Raw genomic sequence first — 27,347 nt, forward strand, 5'->3', positions numbered from 1 at the left:
TAGTTTCATGGTCACCATTACTGAGACTAGCATTTTACTCCATATTTATTTAATTAACTGCATTTAAATTTCCCAGATACTGAGGTGGGATTTGAACTCATGGCTCTAGATCATTAACCCAGACTACTGGGTCATTAGTCCCGTAACATAACCACTATGCTACTGCTCCCCAAAGTAGGCCATTCCACTCCTCAAGCCAGTTCCACCTTTCAATTTGATTATGGCTGACCAGCATCTTAACCCCATCTGTCCCTGGTTCTGTAACCATTAATACCATTACGCAACAAAAATCCAACAATCTCAGTTCTGGCATTTTCAATTGACCCAACCCCCGCCACCATCCCCACCATCTTTTTGGAGGAGAAAGTTCCAAATTTCCATTACTCTTTGTGTGAAGAATTATTTCCACTATTTCTGTTTCCACCACCTTCTGAGGCAAAGTGTTCCCAAGTCGCACAACCCTCTGAGAGAAAATTTCTCCTCATCTCTGTCTTAAAAGGGTGAACTCCTAATTTTAAAACAGTGCCCCCTAGTTCTGGACTCAGCCACAAGAGGAAACATCCTTTCCACATCCACCTTGTCAATTCCATTCAGGATCTTATAAACTTCAATCAAGTCTCCCCTCACTCTTCTAAACTCCAGAGAAAATAAGCCCAGTCTGACCAACCTTTCCTCATAAGACAACCTGCTCATTCCATGTATCAATCTAGTAAACCTCTTCTGAGCCGCCTCCAACACACTTACATCCTTAAATAAGGAGACCAAAACTGCACACAGTATTCGAGATGTGGTCTCACCAATGCCCTGTATAACTGAAGCATAACATTCTTACTTTTATTTTCAATTCCTCTTGTAACAAAGGATAGCATTCCATTAGCCTTCTTTATGACTTGCTGTACCTGCATGCTAACTTTTTGTGACTCATGCGCTAGAACACATAGATCCCTCTGCACCTCGGAATTCTCCAGTCGTTCTCCATTTAAGTAATACTCTGCTTTTTTATTCTTCCGGCCAAAATGAACAACTTCACATTTTCCCACCATCTGCCAAATTTTTGCCCACTCACTCAACCTATGTATATTGGTCTGCAACCTCCTTATGTCCTCTTCACAACATACTTTCCTCCCTATCTTTGTGTCTTAATGAGGAGGTGGGCAGTATGGGACATGGAGGGCTGTGCGAATGATCATATGGGGATGGGGAAAGTTCAAGCCATGATTGGATGGGCAGGGGATTTGGAGGAGAGGTAGCCTGGTGCAAGGGAGGCCTGCAGGAACCTGAAATTAACTTTCAAACTTGCTTCAGCTTGAAATTGCAGATTGGTTCCTGATGACATCACTGGACCTGATGTATATATTTAAAGTAGGACCTTATTTCCTTCCTGTGTGTTGTGCTACTCGCCAGTTCGAAAGGGTAAGTTACTGCTGAAGACATGGAAGGCAGGAAGTGGGCTTGGAGATGGTAAGGGACTCCCATTATTTTAACTACCATCCCCCTCACTACTCCTGAGCTGGTTTCTGACAGGTAAGGGCAGTTAAAATCAGGGCCATAGACTTAGAAGAGATATGATTGTTTAAAATGATGAAGGGACATAGATTCTACCTGGATTAGATTGATTATTTCAGCCGGACAGGATTGAACAATCCAGGTGGTATGAGTATTAAGATGAAAACAAAGAATTAAGTTAGATGCCGGGATGTGTTGGTTTTCATAGAGGCATCAAACTCTGAAACAGAGCACAAAAGTGTGTGATCAGTAAAGGTTCACTGCTTAGGAACAGGAATAGGCTATTCATCCCCGTGAGCCTGTTCTGCCTTTCAAATAGCTTGCGAATAATCTGTACTTCAACCCCACTTTTCTTCTTTTTGTCCATCTGACCAGATTCTAACCATCTTACTTTTCCAATTCCTAGTAAGTCAATACAATATTTGTCCATTACCTGTATGCAGTTATCAAGCTTTCTCACCTGATATAAAGTTCTTATATTCCAAGTTCCAATTCTCAAGAGCTACTTCTTTCATTGAATATAACAGGCTCAGAAGCTGACCTCTCTTGTGAGTTCAGGTCAACTTTGGCATAAATTTGTTGGTTACGTCGTTGGGCAAGTGCTTCTCCTACCTTGTCAATATTTACAACAGAATAGGTTGCAAGGGGCCCAACCTCTTCTGCATCTCCTATTCTTCAACTATGTTGTGCCTAATACGCACTTACTCTTAAAGAATCCGCGGAATCTGATTGGTGAAAGGTATATTGATATTTTATTCACACTAAATCATCAAATACAAGCTCTCACTGCTTGTACAGTATACTACCCACCAAGACACGAGGTGATCAGTCTCAGACTTGCGGCTGCTCTTCTGTTCTTTGAGCCGCTGGCTCAGGGTATCTTCTCGCGTTTTCTTCCCCGGGGTTCTCGTACCTTCCTCAGTTTCAGTCAGGGGTTTATTTTGTTTCCAAGACCCTCCCCTCTTATTTACTCATAGGGGTCCGGTATAATGACATAATGATAATTCCTTGTTTGGCTCAGTGAGAACCTGTTCAAAACTTCACAGTTTCCCATTATCTACTATGAATCAAATCTTATCTGGTATCCATGATGACTCCCTTTATCTGCTACGTGCAAAGAAAGGGTCTGGTATCATCAATATGTCTTATCTATACTGTTTACAATTCCATGGCCATCTGTGTGCTGTGGCCCCTTTCTACTCCTCCTCCCTCTGCTTTAACACATTATTTATTGTTGTGTGACTAGCCCATTTGTTTCAACTAAGTTTTTATGTGTTTTTACTGGGTCTACACTATGACTTTCCATGACCAACTAAGGGACTTACATGTGTGAGGCCCCAGACTATTCTCAGGTGACTAGCCACATTGCCTTACTAAGTGTCATGACTGTGCCCATAGGTGTGTCACATTTATCCAGAGCCTATATTCGGACCAAATAGTGACTATCAGACTAGAAGATGGACAATCAAATATGTTTCAAGTGAAGAGAGGAGTACGATGAGGCTGTGTACTGTCACAAAAATTATTCAATCTGTACGCAGAACAAATATTTCGAGAATTAGATGTACTTCCAGGTGTAAAAATTGGACGTAAGAGCATCATAAACTTGCAGTACGCTGACGACACAGCACTACTTACAGAATCAGAAGAGGCCGACAAAATATCGTAGATCAAGTAAAATCTAGAAGTTTAGAATATGGATTGAGTATGAATACCAAAAAAACAAAAACAATGGTAGTTAGAAGGAATACATTAGAAGAAACCAGAGTGAAGATTGAAGTGGATTGTGCCATACTGGAACAAGTAGATAAGTTTGTCTATTTAGGACAAATGATAACAGAAGATGGTAGATGCGATGAAGTCACAAGAAGGATAGAGATAGCCAGAAGTAAGTTCGTGAAGATGAAGCATGTGTTAATAACAAGAATGCTCAAGCTTTTAACAAGGAAAAAAACTCATAAGATGCTACATTCTATCCACTTTCCTGTATGCCTCAGAAACCTGGATAATAAGTAAAGATCTCTGGAAGAAAATAGAGGCTTTTGAAATGTGGATGCTAAGATGTATGCTTAAAATTCCTTTACAGATCAGAAGACAAATGAAGAAATGCTTGAAATTGCAAGAGCAAAAAGAACTCTTAAAAAGTGACGTCCAGAAAAGAAAATGTCAGTATTTTGGCCATTTGATCAGAATTGAAAAGCTACAGAGATCTCATCCAGAGGGCAAAGTGGAGGGCAGTAGAAAGAGGGGTCGACCTAGGCATTGTTGGATGGTGGACTTCAAAGAGTGGTTGCAGATGAGCTACAGTGGATGTATGAGGATGGCGCAAGTTAGACGAGCGTGAGATACCATGGCAACAAATTTCCTGGTAGGAGAAGCTACAAGCAGTAGCAGCAGCAACACCATTTAGACATCTTTGTTTAAAGAACTGGCATTTCATAGAATCATAGAATGGTTACAGCATAGAAGGAGGCTGCTCAGCATGTTGAGCCCGTGCTGGCTCTCTGCAAGAGCTATTTAGCTAGTCCCACTCGCCTGCTCTCTCCCCATGGCTCTGCAAATGTTTCTTTTCAGGTACTAATCCAGTCCCCTTTCAAAAGCTTCAATTGAATCAGCCTCCACCACTCTTCCAGCCATTGCATTCCAGATCCTAACCACTCGCTGCGTAAAAAAGCTTTTCCTCATGTTGCCTCTGGTTCTTCCACCAATCACCTTAAATTGGTGTCCTCTGGCTCTTGACTCTTGTGCCAATGGTTACAGTTTTTCCCTATCTACTCTGTCCCTCATGAGTTTGAACACCTCTATTAATTCTCCTAACAGTCTTCTCTAAGGAGAACAATCCTGGCTTCTCCAGTCTATCCTCGTAACTGACGTCCCTATTCCCTGGAGCCATTCTCGTAAATGCTTTCCGCATCCTCTCCAAAGCCTTCCCATCCTTCCTAAAGTGTGGTGCCCAGAATTGGACACAATACTCAAGTCTTAAAAGAAAAAATCATGAATCATTCATTCTGGTGTGTGTTGTATTACAACGAGTAAATATGTGCCCTGCTTTCTGATCAGTGTTTCCATCTTTGCCCATGTCTGAGTTGAGATTCCTTAGCTGCAAGTTAACAGGCCAGAATTTCACAGACCAGAAACCTGGGGGAAAAATTACTCGAGTGTATTTTTGAAGTTCATTTTGATAAACTATACAGGACTTCTATACTGCGGTACTGGTTTGTCAGTTAAAGTATTGATTTGCTGATTTTGAGCGATCAATTATCGACAGCATGAGATATTGTTAAAAGTATAAATTGGTTTGGTGTTAATCATAAATTGATTTGTTATAACAGACTCGCTCGTAGAAAGCTGGATGTGGGAGTATGCTATGTGTTGATGGCTCTCACTAGATTTGTAGATTAAACAACAGCATTAACAACTTACATTTATATGGTACCTTTAATATAGCAAAACGTCCCGAGCCACTTTGCAGGAGGAGATAATACGACAGATGACAGAAATCTTGGTCGAAGAAGTAGGTTTTAAGGAGCATCATAAAGGTGGAGAGGTTTAGGGAGGAAATTCCGGAACTTAGGGCCCAGGCAGTTGAAGGCACTGCCGTCAATGGTTGAGTGATAAGAATTACGGTTGAGCAAAAGGCCAGAATTGCGGAGATCTATGAGGGTTGTAGGGCTGGAGGAGGTTACAGAGATAGGGAGGGCAAGGCCATGGAGGGATTTGAAATCAAGGATGAAAATTTGAAAATCGCAGCATTACTGGAGGTTAGCATTGTGGTATGTTACTGGATTTGTCGTCCAGAGGCTTGGACTAATAATCCAGTAGACCTGAGTTCAAATTCCACAAGAGCCATTGGGGAATTTCAATTCAATTTAAATAACATTCTAGAATAAAAAGCTAGCATCAGTAATGGTGACCATGAAACTACCGGGTTGTTGTAAAAACCCTTCTGGTTGACTAATGCCCTTTAGGGAAGGAAATATGCTTTGCTTAGTCAGCCTGCCCTATAGGTGACTCCAGATCCACAGCAATGTGGTTGACTCTTAACTGTGCTCTGAAATGGCCTAACAAACCACTCAGTTGGATCAGACTGCTGCAGAAAAGTTGAATAAGAATAAAAACTCCCTTCCTAACAGCACTGTGGGTGTACCTACCCCACATGGACTGCAACAGTTCAAGAAGGCGGCTCACCACCACCTTCTCAAGGGCAATTAGGGATGGGCAATAAATGCTGGCCTTGCCAGTCATGCCTACTTCCATTTAACACATTAAAAAAAAGGAGCTCGATGGTGTATAATGTGAGTGTATTAGAATTTAGTGATTGTGAAATTGTCTACTTTGCATAGAGTGTTCTTCATAACTGCTGTGGGAACATAGGAATGGGAATAGGCCATTCAGTCCTTCCAGCCTTTACTATGGTTCAGTTGCTATAACTGATCTATATCTCAACACCATTTACAATAGATACAGGAAGGATATTGATACAAACAGCTGTGTACAATGATGTGGTGCAACACAGTTGCCAATAGTCTATTAATAATCACTGGATGGAATGAGTTACAATCACCTTTGTGCTCATGTTCTATTGTGTGGTAATGGCTTTGACAGGGGCTCTATTGACATCTTACAGCAAACAGTTGCACATAACCATTCTTGCTCTGTGTATTAGCAGGGACGTGTTGTAGAATTACCTGCGCCCTAGCTTTGCTTGCAGTTTTTAGGGGCTGATTTTCCTCTTTGCTACCTCTCCTTGGTGTCAGGTGGGTGCAATTGCCTGTGCCTTACAACAGCGAGCATGCTTGAAAACTGACGGCTATGAAGTGTTTTGGGACATGCTGAGGATGTGAAAGGCACTATATAAATGCATGTTGCACTCCCACAATGGCATGTCCCCACCTCTCATACCGTCCGCACCTTTCCTGCACAGCCGCCTTCAACATATTAAACACATCGGCTATTTTGGGCAGCTCAATAAGTTCTTACCCTGCACTGGCCCATTTAAAAGGCTCTGCTGAGTTTTAGGCAATGGCAGCTATAGCTCAGTGGGTGGGACTTTGTCTCTGAGTCAGAAGTTTGTGGCTTCATGTTCTACCTCAGGGACTCGAGTGTAAAAATCACGGCTGATAATCCTGGTTTATTGCCGAGGGAGTGCTGCACTGTCTGAGGTACAATCTCTCAAATGAGATGTTAAACTGAGGTCTTATCTGCCCTCTCAGGTGAATGTAAACAATCTCTTGAAGAAGAACAGGGGGTGTCATTCCTGGTGTCCTGGCCAATATTTATCCCTCAATCAACATCACAAAAAACAGGTTGGTCATTATCACACTGCTGTTTGTGGGAGCTTGCTGTGTGGCTGCTGCATTTCCGACAACAGTGACTACACTTCAAGAAAGTACTTAATTGGCTGTAAAATGTTTTGGAATGTCCTGTGGTCATAAAAGGTGCTATAAAAATGCAAGTCTTTTTTGCCTTTGAGGAATTCCAATCTGCTGTTCAGACCATGTTAAAATGACGAGATTCTGGATGCAACTGCAATTAGCGGAGGCAGTGGCTAAGTGAGAGTTCCTGTTTTTGTTAAATATGTTGGTTGCTGAGTTTTACGGTTTCAATATTGTCCGCGTATCGAGGGTAAGATGTGTTCACACCAACGTTTCTGCTATAAGCTCCATGGGCTGTAATATCATATTGCTTTTCTGAATGTCATTGGAATGGATATCATTGTCAGAAATATTTGTGCACTACATCCTCTCAGAATGATTCACTTGATTGGAAGAGCAAAAGACTTGCACTTATAGAGCGCCTTTCATAACCTCAGGATGTCGCAAAGCACTTTGTAGCACTTTATTGAAGCATAATCACTATTGTCACACACGAAACACAGCAGCTGATTGGTGCACAGTAACTCCCTCATACAGCAAAGTGATGATGAACAGATGTTTCTAGTGATGTTGGTTGAGGATAAATATTGGTCAGAACACCAGGAAGAATTGCCCCTGCTCTTGCAATAGTGCCTTGGAATCTTTTATGTCCACTTGCGAGGGCAGGCGGGGGGCCTCAGTTTAACATCTCATCCGAAAGACGGCCCCTCTGACAGTGCAGCACTCCCTCAGTACTGCACTGGAGGGTCAGCCTGGATTGTGGACTCATGTCTCTGGAGTGGGACTCGAGCCCACGATCTAATTCAGAGGCTGATGCTTACGTTTATGAAAAAAGCTGCTGATCCCAGTGATGTCTGGTCATAGGCTGCAGTATCTCCTGCTTCATTCCGAGATAACGAGATAGCGATCAGAGAAAAATTCTCTGCAGCTTTTCTGGAACTCTTGGTGGAAAGTTGCATCCTTTAAAATCCATTCCTTCTGTTCTCATTCAGCCAGCAGTCGGTCTCCTGTCAAAAAAAAAAACAGCAGGTCCCCACCGAGCTGCCGTCAACTCAAATCTCTGTCACTGGCACGTATGCCATCTGGTGCTGTGTCACACGTTGCGAAATGGGAACAGGAGACCATTGTGCCGTGTCCTTCAGGCTGCACAAGTCCTTCGATTCAACAAGTGCTTACTGTAGGGCATTCACTGCTTCAACCTGTGCTTTGTATGTAACTTTATCTTCTTTAAGCCAAGATCAAAAGATCCCCTCCATACATTGCTCGTGGCCAGTCAGATCTTAGAATCGTACAGTGCAGAAGGAGACCATTTTCTAAAGAACTATCCAATTAGTTCCACTTCTTGCCGCCCTGCATAATTTTTTCCTTTTTAAGTATATATCCAACTTCCCATTGAAAGGTTATATAGAGAGACTAGTGAAACTCAGGTTGTTTCTTATTTTTTATTTGTTCATGGGATGTGGGTGTCGCTGGCTAGGCCGGCATTTATTGCCCATCCCTAATTGCCCTTGAGAAGGTGGGGGTGAGCTGCCTCTTTGAACCCCTGCAGGCTATGTGGTGTAGATACATCCACAGTGCTGTTAGGAATTGAGTTCCAGGATTTTGACCCAGCGACGGTGAAGGAACGGCGATATAGTTCCAAGTCAGGATGGGTGTGTGGCCTGGAGGGGAACTTGCAGGTGGTGGTGTTCCCATTGCATCTGCTGCCCTTGTCATTCTTGGTGGTAGAGGTCGTGGGTTTGGAAGGTGCTGTCTAAGGAGCCTCGGTGCATTGCTGCAGTGCATCTTGTAGATGGTACACACTGCTGCCACTGTGCATCGGTGGTGGAGGGAGTGAAAGTTGAAGGCAGTGGATGGGGTGCCGATTAAGCGGACTTCTTTGTCCTGGATGGTGTCGGGCATCTTGAGTGTTGTTGGAGCTGCATTTTGTTTGCTAATGTTCCAGTGAAGCCCCTTGGGGCATTTTTACTGTGTTAAAGATGCTACAGAAATGCAAGTTGTTGCTGTTGTGGTCCATTCAATGTAAATTTCAGTTTGCTGAGCAGCTTCACATTTAAACTGTATTTGGAAAACATTAATATTTCATCTACACAGAAAACAAACCTTTTGGGATCAATCATTTGATGTCAGTGGTCAGTTCTGCCTGTTTATATTAGATAAAAACATAGGTTTCTATTATTTATTAAATTGAGACCCTTCTTTCATCTGTATTTGTTGCCCAGCAAAATTACATTAAAACATTTAATCATCTTTGACAGGGCATCAAATCAAAACTGCAGCCCTGAAAATATTGGTTACAGAGCGATCTGGAGGCCATGAGGTGAATCAGCAGTGAAACCTGTGACAGGTGGAGGCGTGGAAATGGATTTGGTAACTGAGTACGTGTGCATCTGCAACAAATACAGACACAGGACAAGCTGTGTCGGGCCCAGTGATACCAGTATGTGCCTGTAGGTTAAACAGACACCAGCCCAAGCTTCTGATCCTGAAGATACATCCAAATTTAGTTAACAAAAATTTCCACTTTTTCTCACCTGCTATTTTTTTGAATCCCATTGCTTGATTCGATCAGAATAGAATCTCTATCAGATGCTCCTTGTTATTGTAATGTGTAGTCTGTAATATTCATGGGTGGGGGATTTTGCCTGAATTAAAGAATTTCCTGTGATAAATCGAGCAGGGTTACTATAGTGTCAGCTGTGTTTTAGTGGGTAGCTCTCTTGTCTCTGAGTCAGAAGGTTGTGGGTTGAAGCCTCATTCCAGACTTGAGCACAAAAATCAAAGCAGCCGCTTGAGTAATGTACTATCCAAGGTGTGTTTTGTTTCTGAATGAGACATTAAACCGAGACCTCAGGTACACATGAGAGATTCCATGAACATAGGAACAGGAGGAGGCTATTTAGCCCCACAAGCCTGTTCTGCTACTCAATGAGGTCATGGCTGATCTGTGACCTAACTCCACCTTTGGCTAACAAAACATTTCTGCAATAAAAGAAGTTAGCTAATAGCTAACTATTTTGATGAAGAGCAGGGGAGTTTTCCCTGGTGTCCTGGCCAATATTTATCCTTCAATCAACATCAGTAAAACAGATGATCTGGTTTGCTGTTTGTAGGGGTTTTCTGAATGAAAATTGGCTGCCGCATTTCCTACATTAAAACAGTGATCACACTTCAAAGGTACGTCTTTGACTATAAAGCACTTAGGGATGTCCTGAGGTTGTGAGAGGTGCTATATAAATGAAAGTCTGTCATCTTGATCACACAATGACTGAGCTGTGACTGCATTATATAATGCCTCAGAGACTTAGGCGTCAAGTTACACAGAGAAATCCCACTCACTTGATTACACAGAAGCTACGATGTAGAAACAGGCCATTTGGCCCAACAGCTTTATACTGGTGTTTATACTCTACTTGAGCCTCCTCACACTCCAATTAGCTCCCACCCAAAACTGCTTCCCCCATCCGCTTTCATGCTGAGTGTTTGTCTTTTAAACCCCTTGCTAATTGGCATCATAATCCTTGAGATCTAAAATATATTTATTCATTTGCGGGGTGTGGCATCAGTGACAAGGCTGGCATATATTGCCCACTCCTAGTTGCCCTTGAGAAGGTGGTGGTGGTGGTCTTCTTAGATTAATTGAGAAGCAAGACTTCTGAACATCCAATCCTTTCTTTGTGTTGAATGGGAATGCTAATGTACAGGCTTTCGCAGCACATGGAGATGGGAAGGGTTGGCAGAACATCCAATGGAAAGGTTGGCTGGTCTGAAGGTCTTTTTTCCCTGTCTTTTCATATGGGGCTGTCAGGAGCAAGACCAGAAAGCAATGCAGCATGTTCCCTTTCGTTTGTTTTCTCTCCTTTGGGTAATGGACCATCAGCACGCTCAGACGGTGGCAGAGCACAATTATTTGCCGCTAATATTCAAAAAGCTCAAAACGTCCTGTGGCAGTCTATGCGGTGAAAGTGCTCCCACAACAATGTTCCCGCTAAGCTGTGTGAGTGTGCCCAATCAGGAATGCACCGCACAGTGCAACAAGTGGGCCGTGAACAACCAGCACTCCCTTTATGATGAGCATGTGTCCAGCATGCAGCAATCCGGAATGTGTTTTTATGCATTCATGGGATGTGGACGTCGCTGGCTAGGCCAGCATTTATTGCCCATCCCTAATTTCCCTTGAGAAGGTGGTGGTGAGTTGCCTTCTTGATCTGCTGCAGTCCTTGGGGTGTAGGTACACTCACAATTTTGTTAGGAAAGGTGTTCCAGGATTTTGACCCAGCAACAGTGAAGGAATGGCGAAATAGTTCCAAGTCAGGATGGTGTGGGACTTGGAGGGGAACTTGCAGGTGGTGGTGTTCCCATGCATCTGCTTCCCTTGTCCTTCTTGGTGGTAGAGTTCGCGGGTTTGGAAGGTGCTGTCGAAGGAGCCTTGGTGAGTTGCTGCAGTGCATCTTGTAGATGGTATACACTGCTGCCAATGTGCGTCAGTGGTGGAGGGGGTAAATGTTTAAGGTGGTGTGTGGTGTGCCAGCCAAGTGGGCTGCTTTGTGCTGGATGGTGTGGAGCTTCCTGAGTGTAGTTGGAGCTGCACTCATCCAGGTAAGTGGGGGGTATTCCATCAGACACCTGACTTTGCCTTGTAGATTGTGGACAGGCTTTGGGGAGTCAGGAGGTGAGTTAGGGTTAGACAGAATTCCCAGCATCCGACCTGCTCTTATAGTTACAATATTTACATGGCTGCTTTAGTTAAGTTTCTGGTCAGTGGTAACCCCCATTGATGCAGGTTGGGCATGGGGATGGTTGAGGTTTGGGGGTGCGGGGTGATCACAATTTGCCTCCTCAGGGTGAGTTGCTGACTTCTGTTATGGGGGCGTTGCAGAGTGTAGCTCCGTAGATATCATGCAGCGCCAAGGAAGAATCAGATGGCTTGTTACCCTGTCCTTACCTCATACATCACCCAGCCAGTCACTCCAAAACGGCACCGAGGCCTTGCATCAGGATTTCTGCCATCTCTTTATAGCTGGGTGTCGGGGTGCAGGAGGGGAAAGAGGCAAAATCAAACCATTAGAAGAAATCAAAGGAAGGAAGAACTGAAAAGATTAACTGTAAAAAGGTTATTTTAATAATATGTCACAACAACAACTTTCATTTATTTAGTGCCTTTAACATAGTAAAACGTCTCAAGGTGCATCACAATCAAACACGGCACAGTGGCGCAGTGGTTAGCACTGCAGCCTCACAGCTCCAGCGACCCGGGTTCAATTCTGGGTACTGCCTGTGTGGAGTTTGCAAGTTCTCCCTGTCTCTGCGTGGGTTTCCTCCGGGTGCTCCGGTTTCCTCCCACATGCCAAAGACTTGCAGGTTGATAGGTTAATTGGCCATTATAAATTGCCCCTAGGATAGGTAGGTGGTAGGGAAATATAGGGACAGGTGGGGATGTGGTAGGAATATGGGATTAGTGTAGGATTAGTATAAATGGGTGGTTGATGGTCAGCACAGACTTGGTGGGTCGAAGGGCCTGTTTCAGTGCTGTATCTCTGGAAAAAAAACATGACATGGAGGCCCAGGAGCAGACATTAGGTCAGATGACCAAAAGCTTGGTCAAAGAGGTAGGTTTTAAGGGGTGTCTGAAAGGAGGAGAGAGAGAGAGACGGGGAGATTAGGGAGAGAATTCCAGAGCTTCAGCCCCAGGCAGCTGAAGGCACGGCTGCCAATGGTGGAGTGGTTGCAATCGGGGATGCTGAAGAGGCCAGAATTAGAAGGGCGCAGAGATCTCAGATGGCTGTGGGGCTGCAAGAGGTTGCAGAGATAGGGAGCTGCGAGACCGTGGAAGGATTTGAAAACAAAGATGAGAATTTTAAGGTCGAGGCATTGCTTAACTGGGAGCCAGTGTAGGTCAGTGAGCACAGGGATGATGGTTGGAAGGAACTTGGTGCGAGTAAGGGCATGGGTGGCAGAGTTTTGGACGACTTTAAATTTATGAAGGGTAGAATGCGAGAGGCCAGCCAGGAGTGCATTGGAATAGACAAGTCTAGGGGTAACAAAGGCATGGACGAGGGTTTTAGCAGCAGATGAGCTGAGGCAGATATGTGGTTGGAATCTCATCCCAGGATCAAATAGGACACCAAGTTTGCAAACAGTCAATAGAATGGCCTACAAACAAATATCCATCCATCCAACTCTCCAAATTACTGCCACATGGAATCAGGAGGACTCAGAAGTTTGCGAATGGTTCTCCACAGTGTGTTTCTGTCCTCTGTCGGAGGATTCACTTGGGAGCGAGAATCAGTTCGTGTGTTACCCAGTTCAGTGAAGAATCAGAGTGGCAGACAGTGAGCAAGAGAGTCACCTCTCCCAAACTCTCCAGCTTGGCTCAGTGTTCACCTTTCCTGTATAAAGTGCTGTGAGACTTTTGGAACGTTAATGGCAGGTTGTTGCAATTCACCACCATCTGAGCAAACTGATAGCCTACAGTGTCAGCTGTGGCTTTGTTGGTTGCACTCTTGTTTCTGTTTCAGAAGGTTGTAGGTTCAAGTCTCATTCCAGAGAGTTGAGTATAACTATCAGACTGTCTAGTGGAGTACAGTACTGTCACTGGTGATGTCTCTTGAAAGAGATGTTAATCTGATGCCCCTCCTGCTCTCTCAGATGGATGTAAAAGGTCCTATGGCACTATTTTGCAGAAGAGTAGGGGAGCTTTCACTGGTGTCCTGGTCAATATTTATCTTTCAATCAACATCACAAAAAGAGATAATCTGGTAATTATCACATTGCTGTTTGTGGGATCTTGCTGTGTGCAAATTGGCTGCTGCGTTTCCTACAGTTCATCAGTGACCGCACTTCAACAGTACTTCATTGGCTGCAAAGCACTTTGAGACATCTGGTGGTCATGAAAGGCGCTATAGAAGTGCAAGTTCTTCTTCTTTATCCCAAGCAATGAAAACAAATGAAAGGATAGATGTTGCATAGTTTTTTCTAGTCTCTCTCCTAACAGCCACATATAAAACGATGAGTGAGGGAAGACCACCAGCCCAGCCACCCTCTCACCTGATCCACTGGATGTTTTGCTAACCTTACCCAACCACAAGTGTTCCTAACCTCGTACAATTGGACTCCATCAATTCAGCACAAAGAAAGGATTGAATGCTCAGAGGTCCTGCTTCTCAACGAACATTACTTGTGGCTACTGTGAACATCGTTTTACTAGTAGTACTTCAATGTTACCCCAGTAACCTAACTAAAGAACATCTGCTTCTACTTTTTAATTCCATTTTGTCTTCCCCAGTTGTCTTGTATGGGACACCATCTATCAACTTCAATGTAACGGCGGGGCCTCCTCTATCCGGCATCATTGCAACTTCACCCACCCCCAGGGCTGCTCGCCGTCCGTTGGGCCTCAAAGCCTGGAGCTTGAGTTAGGAGTCAGCCAGGTCAACCCTTGAAAAAGGCCGGGGATGGGCCTGCAGCCTGGGCTCCCTCATGGGCCTCACCCGCCTGACATCCTTCATTTTCATTTGGGCGGCGCAGTGGTTAGCACCGCAGCCTCACAGCTCCAATGACCTGGGTTTGGTTCTGGGTACTGCCTGTGTGGAGTTTGCAAGTTCTCCCTGTGACTTTGTGGGTTTCCGCCGGGTGCTCTGGTTTCCTCCCACAGCCAAAGACTTTCAGGTTGATAGGAAAATTGACCGTTGTAAATTGCCCCTAGTGTAGGTAGGTGGTAGGGAATATGGGATTAATGTAGGATTAGTATAAATAGGTGGTTGTTGGTCAGCACAGACTCGGTGGGCCGAAGGGCCTGTTTCAGTGCTGTATCTCTCTATGAATTAAAAACACATGATGTATAAAGGGTTTTCTTTTTAAGCTTCTGCATCGTATAGTCTTTAAAAGATACTGCCTCTTTTTGAAAACTAGTGTTTACTTTTGCAAATGTGGTTAAATATTTGAAGACTAATTTGGAACAAAGTTTGCAATGACCATCAATTATCCAAATCTGTGTAATGGGAGATAAAGCATTAAGAGAGAATCATAAGTTAATTAACAGTTTAAATGGCTGCCAACACACTTCAGACACGTTACAAAAGATATGGGCTGTGCTATGAAAACCTTTTAATGAATGCGGTAGGGGATATAAAATTCACCATAATAATAGAATTGGGATCTCACAGTTATCACAAATGGCCAAACCATGGTCCGTAGGCCAGATACGGACCAAAGCTTCTCACCCTGGTCCTTGAAGCCTAGGATTTTCATTCCTCCATGCCTTTATGTTTCTAACTTTCCACTCGGTCATGTTTGAGTCTGTTTGGGCCTGTAGGAATGGAAAGGGCTGTCTTCAGTGTCAACCTTAGCTCAGTGGGTAGCGTCTCCACCTCTGGGTCAGGGGGTCCTGGGTTCAAATGCCATTCCAGAGACTTGAGCACATAGACATTGAGTCTGACACTCCAGTGTGATACTGATGGAAGGCTGCACTGTTTCACAATGCTGTCTTTCAGATGAGATATTAAAACAAGGCCCTGTCTGCCCTCGCAGGTGGATGGAAAAGAACCTGCAGTACTACTGGAAGGAGAGGGGGGCAGTTCTCCCCAGTATCCTGGGCCAATACTTATCCCTCAGTCAACATCACAGAAACAGTTTATCTGGTCATTATCAGATTGCTGTTTGTGGGAGCTTGCTGTGCACAAAATGGCTGCTGTTTTTCCTACCTTACAACAGTGACGACATTTCAAAAGAACTTAATTGTCTGGAAAACTCATTGGGATGACCTGTAGTTGTGAAAGGTGCAAAAATTTCAGGACGTCCCAAAGTGCTCTACAACCCGATGAAGTACTTTTCGAAGTGTAGTCACTGTTGAGGTGTAGGAAACCTGGCGGCGAATTTGTGCACAGCAAGCTCCCACAAACAGCAAGGAGATTAATGAGCGCTGTTTGGGAGATGTTAGGCGAGAGATTATTGTTGACCAAAACTCCGCCATTCTCCCTTGAAATATTGCCATGGGATCTTTTAGGCCCACCTGAGAGGGTAGATAGGGTTCCTTGATTTAGGGCTGGATTTTACCGACACCACGATGTTGGGTTTCGTGGCGGGGGAGGTCCAGAAAATGTCTCCAGGAGAGGGCTGCCATGCAGCCTGATGCTGGGAGGGCCCAGCTTGATATTGTCGGTGGCAGTGAGGCCTCATGGTGGCCCCCACCTACCGCCGCTCGGTGACGGGGCCCCAATTTGAATATTTAAATAAATTAAAATGATTGAATTAATGAAGCTCATGTCTCCGCCTCATGCCGTACTGTGATCATCTCCCCGGTGGCCGGCACTCCAGCGCCTTTGGATCCCTGTCCGGGCAGCACAGTGGCGCAGTGGTTAGCACCGCAGCCTCACAGCTCCAGGGACCCGGGTTCGATTCCGGGTACTGCCTGTGTGGAGTTTGCAAGTTCTCCCTGTGTCTGCGTGGGTTTTCTCCGGGTGCTCCGGTTTCCTCCCACAAGCCAAAAAGACTTGCAGGTTGATAGGTAAATTGGCCATGATAAATTGTCACTAGTATAGGTAGGTGGTAGGGAAATATAGGGACAGGTGGGGATGTTTGGTAGGAATATGGGATTAGTGTAGGAATAGTATAAATGGGTGGTTGATGTTCGGCACAGACTCGGTGGGCCGAAGGGCCTGTTTCAGTGCTGTATCTCTAATCTAATCTAATCTAATCTAAACGAGGTGCAACACTGGAGAGGAGTGGGGGGAGTTAAGTTTATCAATGTGGGGAGGGGAGAGAATGGGGTCAAATTAGCATCATGGGTGTAGGGGTTGGTGGAAAAGGTTGTAGTTGAAGGTTTGTGCAGTTTGTGGGGGGGGAGGGCCAAATGGTAAAGGTAAGTATTTTGGGTGGGAGAAGAGCAAATAATTGATTTAATTGTTATTGGGGAGGGGTGAGAGAGGGGCAAAAGACAGGTATTTATTTTAATTCAGTTTACCTTTAAATATTTAAATTAGCTTGTCGGGCGATAGCCCTTTAAAAATGGCATCAGCGCCTGCACACAGGCAGCTGACCCCATTGCTGGGGATGGACAGCCCCGACCACCTCCACGTGATCGGGGGGGGGACGGGACGGTGCGGGTGGTGCGGCATCCCTCCCTGGCTATTTAAATGAGCCGCCGCACAGAGTATTGCGGAAGCTCTATGGCGTGCGGCCTGCACTGGAGGGCTGCCATTGTTTCATTATAAAATCCAGGCCTTAATGTCTCGTGTAAAAGACAGGACCTCTGGCAATGCTGTACTCCCTCAGTATTGTGCTGGAGTGCTACCCGAGATGAATGCAGTCCCGCCGCCGGGAGTGGCGGTGGGCACGGAACACAGCGGCCGCCCCAACGGGACCCACGCCGCCACAATTGCGCAGCGGGCAGCCACTTTACATATTGATGGCGGCCGCCCTATCATGCGGCGGGGGCGGCCTCAGCGATGCCGTGATTGGCATCACCTGACTCGTGAGCAGGTGCTGCCACTATTTTTAAAAATCTGCCAGCCCCGCAAACAAATGCAGAGTTGCCTCCGCCATCACCCACCCCCCCACTCCCCACGCCGCCCACGTATGCACTGAATGCAGAGTTGATCCCTTCCCCCCCCCCCTCCCATCATCTATACTCAAATTGCAGCAGTAACCCATCCCCTTCCTCCGTGGCGCCGGCTTCTCCTGGGCGGGAAAGCGAAGGTGCGCGAGTGCCGCATGTCGTTCTGAAGATCGGGATCGGATGGGAAGATCGCGGCGGATGACGTGGTAATTTATGCAGAGAGGTATTTTAAATATTCTAACTAGGGTCCCGTCTCAGAGCAGCGGAGGGGTTGCCACGGAGCTTCCCCGCCACCGGGAAGATCAGGCCCAGCAATCCTGGGGTTGGTTTCCATGGCGGCCGCTGCAACTCTGATTCTCGGGCCCTCCCCACTACAAAACCCGACGTCAGGCTGAGAACAAAATCCAGCCCACACTCTACCCTCCGTAAACTTGAGGTCATCCAAAACTCTGCTGCATCTGTTTAAATTCACACCAAGTCCCGCTCACCTATTACCTCCCATGTTCGCTGACCTATTTTGGCTTCCGGTCAAGCAACATATTGATTTTAAAATTCTCATCCTTGTTTTCAAATCCCTCCATGATCTCACCCTCGCTATCTCTGTAATCTCCTCCAGCCTCACAGCCCTCCGAGATTTCTAATTCTGGCCTCTTGTGCATCCCTGATTTCAATCGCTCCACAACTGGTGACCATGCGTTCAGTTCCCCTTAGAGCCCCTAAACTCTGGAATCCCCTCCCCACACCTCTCTGCCGCTCCACCTCGCTTTCCTCCTTTAAGACATTCCTTAAAACCTACCTCTTTGACCAAGATTTTGGTCATCTGACCTAATGTCTCCTTATGTGGCTCGATGTTTGTTTTATAACACTCCTGTAAAGCGCCTTGGAACGTTTTATTATGCTAAAGGCACTATATAAATATAAGTTGTTGTTTTTGAATGGAGGTGTTCTGCAAAGTGATCTGTGTTTGGTCTCCACAATGTAGAAGAGACTGCATTGTGAACAGCAAATACATGATACTAAGTTGAAAGGAGTACAAATAAATCGGAGTGTATGGGGTGGATAATTTAATGGGGAAATGGGGAGGTAGAAAAGGGGCAACTCGGCTAAATTCAGGTTTCTGATGGCACTTGCATGAATTAGCGGCAGAAGGATGCTTACTCCTGGGCGGGTTTGTTTAACACTACTTCATCTCCCAGTCTTCCATATAAGGATTGGATTGGGTATCGGAACTAACCTTTACTTCAGCACCCAACTTCAGACAATCACCTCCAATATATAAATTGATGTTTAATTCAGCAGCAACTGCAAACATAGATCTGTCTTCTGAAGCCGGACTGCCAGCATGTCAATAAAAAAAAGATTGTGGATGTAGCGTTTGGGCTGATTTGAAGGTTTTAAGGCCTCCGGCAGAGAAGCTTCCTCAAAGTGACAATTATTTTGAAATCACAGCCATCTCATACTGCCGCTACCTGCATCAGAATGAAACGTATTGTAGAAGCAGTCCAGCAACTTCCTTTAGTGTTTTCGTGCCAAATATATATGTGTCCTTAGTTGCAGTTGTCTCTTGGGTATTTAAAAAAATTAATTCACAGGCTATGGGCATCACTGGCAAGGCCATTGTTTATTGCAGATCCCTGATTGCCCTTGAGAAGGTGGTGGTGAGCTGAATTCTTGAACATAAGAACGTAAGAAATAGGAGCAGGAGTAGGCCATTTGGCCCTTTGAGCTGGCTCTGCCATTCAATAAGATCATAACTGATCTTCTACCTCAGCTGCACTTTCCCGCCTTATTTTTATATCCCCAAAAATCTATTGATCCTGTCTTGAATATACTCAACAACTGAGCATCCGCAGCTGTCAGGTGGAGAATTCCAAAGATTCGCAACACTTTGAGTGAAGAAATTTCTCCTCATCTCAGCCCTAAATTGTCGACCCCAATTCTGAAATTGACCCCGAGTTCTGGATTCCACAACCAGAGGAAACATTTTGAACCACTGTGGTCCATGTGGTGTAGGTACACCCACCGTGCTGTTAGGGATGGAGTTCCAGGATTTTGACCCAGCAACAGTGAAGAAATGGTGGTTTGGTTCCAAGTCAGGATGGTATGTGGCTTGGAGGGGAACTTGCAGGTGGTGGTCTTCCCATGTGACTGCTACCCTTGTCCTTCTAGGTGGTAGAGGTCGCGGGTTTTGGGAGGTGCTGTCGAAGGACCCTTGGCATGTGCTATAGTGCATCCAGTGAGAACCTGGGAGGCGATGGTGTTCCCATGGGAATGCTGTCCTTCAGACTGTATGAGCTGGGTATTTTTAGCTCAGAGGTGGGGAGGGAGCGGCAGTGCCGTTTCAAGGTCAGAAACCCGGAAGTACAAGTTTCCGAAATGTCCTGCTGGGGGTGGGGGTGAGGTTCAACTTGTTTCTGTATGTTTCCCGCCCACAGCCAGCCTGATTAGCGGGCGGGATCTCCTGCAGTAGAAGGCCTGAGCCCAGCTGGACTGAGAGCAGGTAGGTATAGCCAGGGAGGGCAGTGTGGAGAAGATCGGGGGGGCATAGGGGTGAGATCTTGGTGTGGGGGTCCAATCATGGGGTACAAGGCAGATGGTGGTTGGGAGGATATTATTGCAGGGTGAGGAAGGGGGAAATGGTGGTTGGGAGGGGCAGATGTTGGCCGGGGGTGCACCTCCTGACCCACAAGCAGTGCTATAAAGGCACTTACCTCATGCATTCAGCCTTTCTTGCCTCCTTTCACCTGCTGGGTTTCCCAAGGTCTGGGGAAACCCAGCTAACTGTGGCTACAAATAAACTAGTGTTAAAATGAAGACACAACCTCATTAAATATTTAAATGACCAACCCGCCTCCTGCAAGTAGATTGGTCGTTTTCCCCTTGCCCTGTCTCCATTAAAATGCTAAGTGGATGGGTTCAAGGTGGGTTGGGCTCCTATTTCAGATTTTTAGCTTTTTTGACCTCCCACCTGAACCAAACCCATCTGTTTTTGGTTCCTCCCAATGTGTTACTGTCTATTTTGAATATTTAAAAATGATTGAATTATTGGAACCTTTATTACTAATCGGATTCAAGTAGATCAAATAGTAACTTTCAGAAAGGGAATTGGATAAATAGTTGAAGGGGAAAAATTTGCAGGGCTATTGGAAAAGAGTAGTGGGGAAGTGGAACTAATTGGATGGCTCTTTCAAAGTGCCAGCGTTGGCATGGTGGGTTGAATAGTCTCCTTTTGTGCCACATGATACTATGGTTATACACGTTTGCCAGTTCTGCCTGTGAAGCTGTGTTTGCCTGTTCAGTCGCATGTAAAAGAGCCAATGACAGAACTTGAGCAAGAGCAGTGAGTTCTGCTGAAGTCCTGGTCAACACAGTGGAAACAAAAGCAATTGTGGCACATGTTTAATCCAATGCTGCTTATTTTGCAGGACCTGGTATGATTTACCAGCTTTTAGATCTTCCTACATCACTGCCTCCTCCAGTACAGCGGTCATTAGAAACGTCTCATTTACCTCCACTATGGCCTTGGACCTCTCGACCTCTTCGCCAGCAAGCGTTGTCCTCTTACCTGCCATCTCCTTCAGACGCCGACGCACTGATAACTGAGTCAGTTGAGGAAGTTGTCACCATCAAAAGCACTCGTATTGCATTCCAGGTGGCACCAACCCATGAGACGAATAAAAATACTGTCCCAGGCACCAGAACATCGTCGAGAGTGACAGCTTCTCCCCAGCTTTCCCTTGACACTGAAGCATACAAAACTTGGCGTACCTCTGAATTTTTAACATCCACACCAGCAGATGGAGAGGTGGTGGTAATCCATCTGGCGGAATCGTCTTCAGGTTTGACTCCAAATCCCATCTTTCCCACTCCATACAGACCTCTACTAATTCCAGTAGATGGCCAGTGCAGCAGCACCTTCTGAAACATCTCCCATTGCTGCTTCAGGCTTTCCGTATTCATTCCCTTCATTGAGAATGGTAGCACCTTACAGTCTGACAATAGGTTACAAGGGTTCCCACTCCACTGTATGACTCCCAGAGTGGCTATATTGCCCACAGCCAAAAGAGAAAGTGCCTTGTTGTCAAACTTCTCTAACTTGCCTTCATCACAGACTGCAGGATTCACTTCGAGCATGACCTTAGCTTCACTCCAAAGTGGTTCAGTGTTGATCACTGTTACCTGATACTCGACAAGGGCCTTCACATCTCCTTTTCACTTCTCCTTCTATAATATTTCCAGCAGAGAGGTCAACAACCAGGGGGCAGTAAATTTAAGTAATAGGCAGAAGGATTAGCGGGGAGTTGAGGAGAAATGTTTTCACCCAGAGGGTGGTGGGGTCTGGAGTTGACTGCCTGAAAGGGTGCTAGAGGCGGAAACCCACAAGACATTTAAAAATTACTTGCATATGTACCTGAAGTGATGGAACTTCCAGGGCTATGGAGGAAAAGCTGGAAGGTGGGATTAGGCTGGATAGCTCTTCTTCAGATAGCACAAACATGATGGGTGAAATGGCCCCTTCTGTGCTGTAAATTTCTATGATTCTATGATCCCCTAAAGATCTCTATCAGGTTACCCCTCAGTCTTCCCTTTCTACTTTTCAAATTCTTCTTTAGCGTCCTTCACACAAATTCTCGGAGTAGCCTTTCTGGTTCACAGTAGAAAACATCCCATCTTCAGTCACATTTTTTCCCCCTTATTGTCGAACCCTACCTCCCCAGCAATCCCTGCGAAAAAATTGAATGCCATACAAATCACCGCCACTCTTCATCAGAGTCTGATGTTCCACACAATACAAGCTCTGCTGCTTCCTAGAGTGCACAGAAAGAGTTCATTCATCTCATCATTCCTGTGCCAGCTCTTATATAACGAACTTTCCAATGTGTCCCATTACCCACCTTTTCCCACCCTGCTCTTTCCCCATAGCCCTGTAACTTATCTTTTCCAAGTGTAGATCCCAATTTGCATATTCAAGGCATCTATTGCCTGGTTTCCTGTTTGGCAGCTGACACAAGTATGGAGGGCTGCAGGTGCGAAAGCTCACCACCTGATATCATCGTTCCCAACCATAATTTCTCAACCCAAAAACGGGGCTCAACGATGTCTGATTTCTCCCTCACAATCTTAGCGTGACTAGTACGATAATTCCCGACTCAGTATGGTTGATTTTTACTCCTTTCCCTGAGCGTACATGGCCTCAAAATGGGCTGGGTGTCCTTTGCTCCCTGTTCACACTTGAAAAATGTCGGGTGTCCAAAGCGTTTGCCTGTTTCAGACAATAACCCCCTTTGAATGTGGAAATTGGGATCCTTTGACAGAAATAGTACACCGACTGTCATTGTAGGTCGGAATCGGTCAGAGCCTACATCGTGGAAGCTGGGAGGCCTTGCCAAAGGCAAGTGTTGAGTTATTTTCATGAGCCGCTGTTGTCCCGGGACTCCTGCTCTCTGTGATTGTGACAGCCCTCCCGCGCCCACAACTTCCCCCACAGCGTACCATGCTGGTAGACACCCTGGCCCAATCTGGAGATCTACAGTGGAATGCTTGTTTGGCTCCCTGCAACTCGCTTGCCAGATTTAATGAGGCCCAAGGCCTCAAAGTCATGTGGGGTGAGTAGGATGTGGGTTGGTGGGGGTGGTTGGGTTGTGGGAGCTTGTGGTTTCGGGAGGGGTGTGGTGATGAGGGACGGGCCTCGTCGTCGCTGGAACGGGTGGCCACCCAAATGTCAAACTAGACCTCTGAGTTAACACGCAGTTATCATTCCAGTTTATCACAGAATGGGCTGAATTTTATACCACCCTGACAAGTGGGATGATGGCGGGGGGTGGGTGGTGTAAAATATAGCGGGAGGCTCTGGGAGCCTTTCCCGACTCGCTCCCGCCTCCGCCTCTACTTTACGTGGGGCGGCGGGGGCAAAAAACGGCTTGCCCACCCCAGAGCACTTCAAGGCCCTTAAGTGGCCATTTAACGGCCACTTAAGGGCCTTCACCAATTTTTACATTCAAAGAGGATTATTGTTTGAAACTTTGGACACCCGACATTTTCTAGTGTTAACGGGGAGCGAAGGACACCCACCCCATTTTGAGGCCATGTACGCTAGGGGAAATGAGTAAATATCGACCATACTGAGTCGGTAATTATTGTACCAGTCACGCTAAGGTTATGGGGGAGAAATCAGACCTCAGTGAGCATGCTTTTGGGTTGCAAAATTATGGTTGGGAACACTGATTGCAGGTGGTGAGCTTTCGCACCAGGTGGCTTCCGAGTGTCCTGGGCTGGCCCTCATGATTGAGCACCCTGTGCCAGATGGAGGGCTGCCCCCACCAACCCAGCCACCCCCAAGACCCAACACGACCCCCTTCCGCCGCCCAATCGACCACCCTTGCCTGTCCGGGGCCCGATTTGATTATCCCCGGCGAGGCAATCAAAACCTACCTGTCTTCCCGGCTCCGAGGCATCTTTCCTTCATGCTGCTGGGACTAAAAGCTGCCAGCCAATCAACGGGCCGGCAGTTCTGTTAGGTGGTACCTCCTACTTCAAGCGGGTGGAAGTCCTGTCTCACACCAATTGAAGCCCAGGAACCTGCAAAATATGGGTCGGATCTCCGGGTGAGGCAGATGCGGGTTCGCCGCCGACTTTTCAGTTGGTGGCCGGCTCCCATCCACCTATCGTAAAATTCTGGCCATTGTTACATTGGAGGCCATTCAGCCCACCGTGTCTGTGCTGGCTCTTTGAAAGAGCTATCCAATCAATCCCACCCCTGCTGCTCTTTCCCCATAGCCCTGAAAATTTTTCCATTTCAAGTATTTATCCAATTCTCTTTTGAAAGTTACCACTAAATCTGCTTCCACCGCCCTTTCAGGCAGCACATTCTAGCATTCCAGACCATAACAGCGGCTGCAAAAAAAAAAATTCTCCTGGTGTCTGCCTCAGCCACTCCCTTAACCTTCTGTATCTTCAACTACTTTAATAGACACTGACACAGGAAACTAAATGACTGGAATTAGTGATTTAGTCTGGAGTGCTGTTCCTTCATTGTCGATACCACACACAATACTGGCTATTTTATCTAGTGTATCGACAATCATTGCATCTACTAATGTTCACACTGTATCACAGTAGTAAGCCCTGCATATACAGACTCTAAACTGAATCATTCAGAAGGGAGTAACTAAGGAGCTTAATCTAAGGCTAAGTCATGGCAGGAGAGCTCAGCCCCATAGCATGCTCCTCCTGTGCTATGTGGGAAATCACGTACACTTCCAGTGTTCCTGGCGACCATGAGTGCAGGAAATGTGTCCAGCTGCAGCTACTGGCTGACCGCATTGTGCAGCTGGAGCTGCGGATGGATTCACTGTGGAGCATTCACGATGCTGAGGATGTGATGGATAGCACGTTTACTGAGGTGGTCACACCGCAGGTAACAGCTGCAGAAAAGGGATGGGTGACCACCAGGAGCAATAGTAGATGCAGGCAGGTAGTGCAGGGGTCCCCTGTGGCCATCCCTCTCTCAAACAGATATACTGCTTTAGATACTGTTGGGGGGGGATGGCCTCCCAGAGGAAAGCAGCAACAGCCAAGTTTGTGACACCACGGATGGCTCTGCTGCACAGGAGGGGGTGAAAAAGAGTGGGAGAGCCATACTGATAGAGGATTCAATCGTAAGGGGAACAGACAGGCATTTCTGTGGCTGCAAACGAGACTCCAGGATGGTATGTTGCCTCCCTGGTGCTAGGGTCAAGGATGTCTCGGAGCGGCTGCAGGACATTCTGAAGGGAGAGGGTGAACAGTCAGAGGTCGTGGGACACATTGGTACCAATGACATAGATCGAAAGAGGGATGAGGTCCAGCAAGATGAATTTAGGGAGCGAGGTAGCAGATTAAAAAGCAGGACCTCAAAGCTCTGGATTACTCCCGGTGCCACGTGCTGGTGAGTATAGGAATAGGGGGATAGAGCCGAAGAATGCGTGGCTGAGGAAGTGGTGATGGAGGGAGGGCTTTAGTTTCCTGGATCACTGGCTCTATTTCTGGCAAAGGTGGGACCTGTACAAGTTGGATGGGTTGCACCTGAACCGGAATGGGACCAACATCCTTGCTGGGAGGTTTGCTAGTGGGGGTGGTTAAACTAATTTGGCAGGGGAATGGGATACAGAGTGGAGGTACATTAGGGGGTGATGTACAGTCAAATATAGAAGAGAAGCTGAGTCAGTCTGGAAGACAGAGTAAATATAGACCTGTTAAGGCACAAGTAAAAAGTGCAAGGCTGGATTGCATCTATTTTAATGCAAGGGGTCTTACTAGTCAGGCAGATGAATTGAGGGCGTTGATTAGCACATGGCATTATGATATTATTGCTATCACAGAGACATGGTTGAGGGAGGGGCAGGACTGGCAGTTCAATATTCCAGGGTATAGAATCTTCAGGAGTGACAGGGGAGGGGGTAAAAGAGGAGGTGGCATTGCACTGTTGATCAAGGAGTCAATTACTGCTGTAGGGAGGGATGATATCTTAGAAGGCTCCTCAAATGAGGCTGTATGAGTCGAACGTAAAAACAAAAAGGGGGCAATCACTTGGCTGGGAGTGTACTACAGGCCTCCAAACAGTCAGGGAGAGATAGAGGAGTAGATATGTAGGCAAATCTCAGAGAGGTGTAAAAATAATAGGGTAATAATAGTAGGGGATTTCAACTTCCCAAATATCAACTGGGATAGTCTTAGTGTAAAAGGCTTAAAAGGGGTGGAATTCTTAAAGTGCATACAGGAGAGCTTTTTGAGCCAGTACGTAGAAAGTCCTACAAGAGAAGGGGCAGTACTGGAACTAATCCTAGGGAATGAAGTCAGACAAGTGAAAGAAGTGTCAGTGGGGGAACATTTCGGGGATAGTGACCATAACTATGAAAGATTTAAGGTAGTTATGGAAAAGGACAAAGATGGAGCGGAAATAAAGATACTGAATTGGGGGAAGGCCGATTTTAAGATAAAACAGAATCTGGCTAAAGTGGACTAGGAGCAGCTACTTGTAGGAAAGTTTAAATCAGATCAGTGGGAGTCATTCAAAGAGGAAATAGTGAGAGTTCAGAGCCAACATGTACCCGTTAAGGTGAAGGGTAGGACCAACAAGTCCAGGGAACCCTGGATGTCAAGAGATATAAAGGATTGGATCAGGAAAAAAAAGGAGGCTTATGGCAGATTCAGAGCGCTGAAAACAGCTGAGGCACTAGAGGAATATAAAAAATGTAGGGGGGTACTTAAAAAAAGTAATTAAGAGAGCGAAGAGGGGACATGAAAAAACACTGGCAGGCAAGATAAAGGAAAATCCTAAGGCGTTTGATAGTATATTAAGGGCAAGAGGATAACCAGGGAAAGAGTAGGGCCCATTAGGGACCAAAGTGGCAGTCTGTGTATGGAGCCGGAGGACATAGGTGAGGTTTTAAATGATTACTTTTCATCTGTGTTCACTATGGAGAAGGATGATGTCAGTGTAGAGATCAGATACTTGAACATATTAGTATTGAAAGGGAGGAAGTATACCCTGTTTTAGCAGGCTTAAAAGTGGATAAATCCCCAGGTCCAGATGAGATGTATCCCAGGCTGTTATGTGAGGCAAGGGAGGAGATTGCAGGGGCTCTGACACAAATTTTCAAATCCTCTCTGGCCACAGGAGACGTACCAGAGGACTGGAGGATAGCGAACGTGGTACCATTGTTTAAGAAGGGTAGCAGGGATAAACCAGGTAATTACAGGCTGGTGAGTCTAACATCAGTGGTTGGGAAACTTTTGGAAAAAAATCTGAGGAACAGGATTAATCTCTACTTGGAGAGGCAGGGATTGATCAGGGATAGTCAGCGTGGCTTCGTCAGAGGGAGATCGTGTCTAACTTGATTGAATTTTTTGAGGAGGTGACGAGATGTGTA

At 45.9% G+C, this 27,347-nt stretch overlaps 1 protein-coding gene across 1 annotated transcript in view; it reads left to right on the forward strand.

Moving 5' to 3' along the window:
- kiaa1549la (KIAA1549-like a) overlaps positions 1-27,347 on the forward strand; it is a 348,851-nt gene that overhangs the window by 82,486 nt on the left and 239,018 nt on the right. The window contains exon 2 of the mRNA XM_068046635.1: positions 20,862-21,275. Coding sequence (XP_067902736.1) covers positions 20,862-21,275 — 414 coding nt within the window. The remainder of the gene's footprint in view (positions 1-20,861; positions 21,276-27,347) is intronic.

Source organism: Heterodontus francisci, chromosome 14 (genome assembly GCF_036365525.1).
Source record: "Heterodontus francisci isolate sHetFra1 chromosome 14, sHetFra1.hap1, whole genome shotgun sequence".
In the NCBI taxonomy this organism is placed as follows: domain Eukaryota; kingdom Metazoa; phylum Chordata; class Chondrichthyes; order Heterodontiformes; family Heterodontidae; genus Heterodontus; species Heterodontus francisci.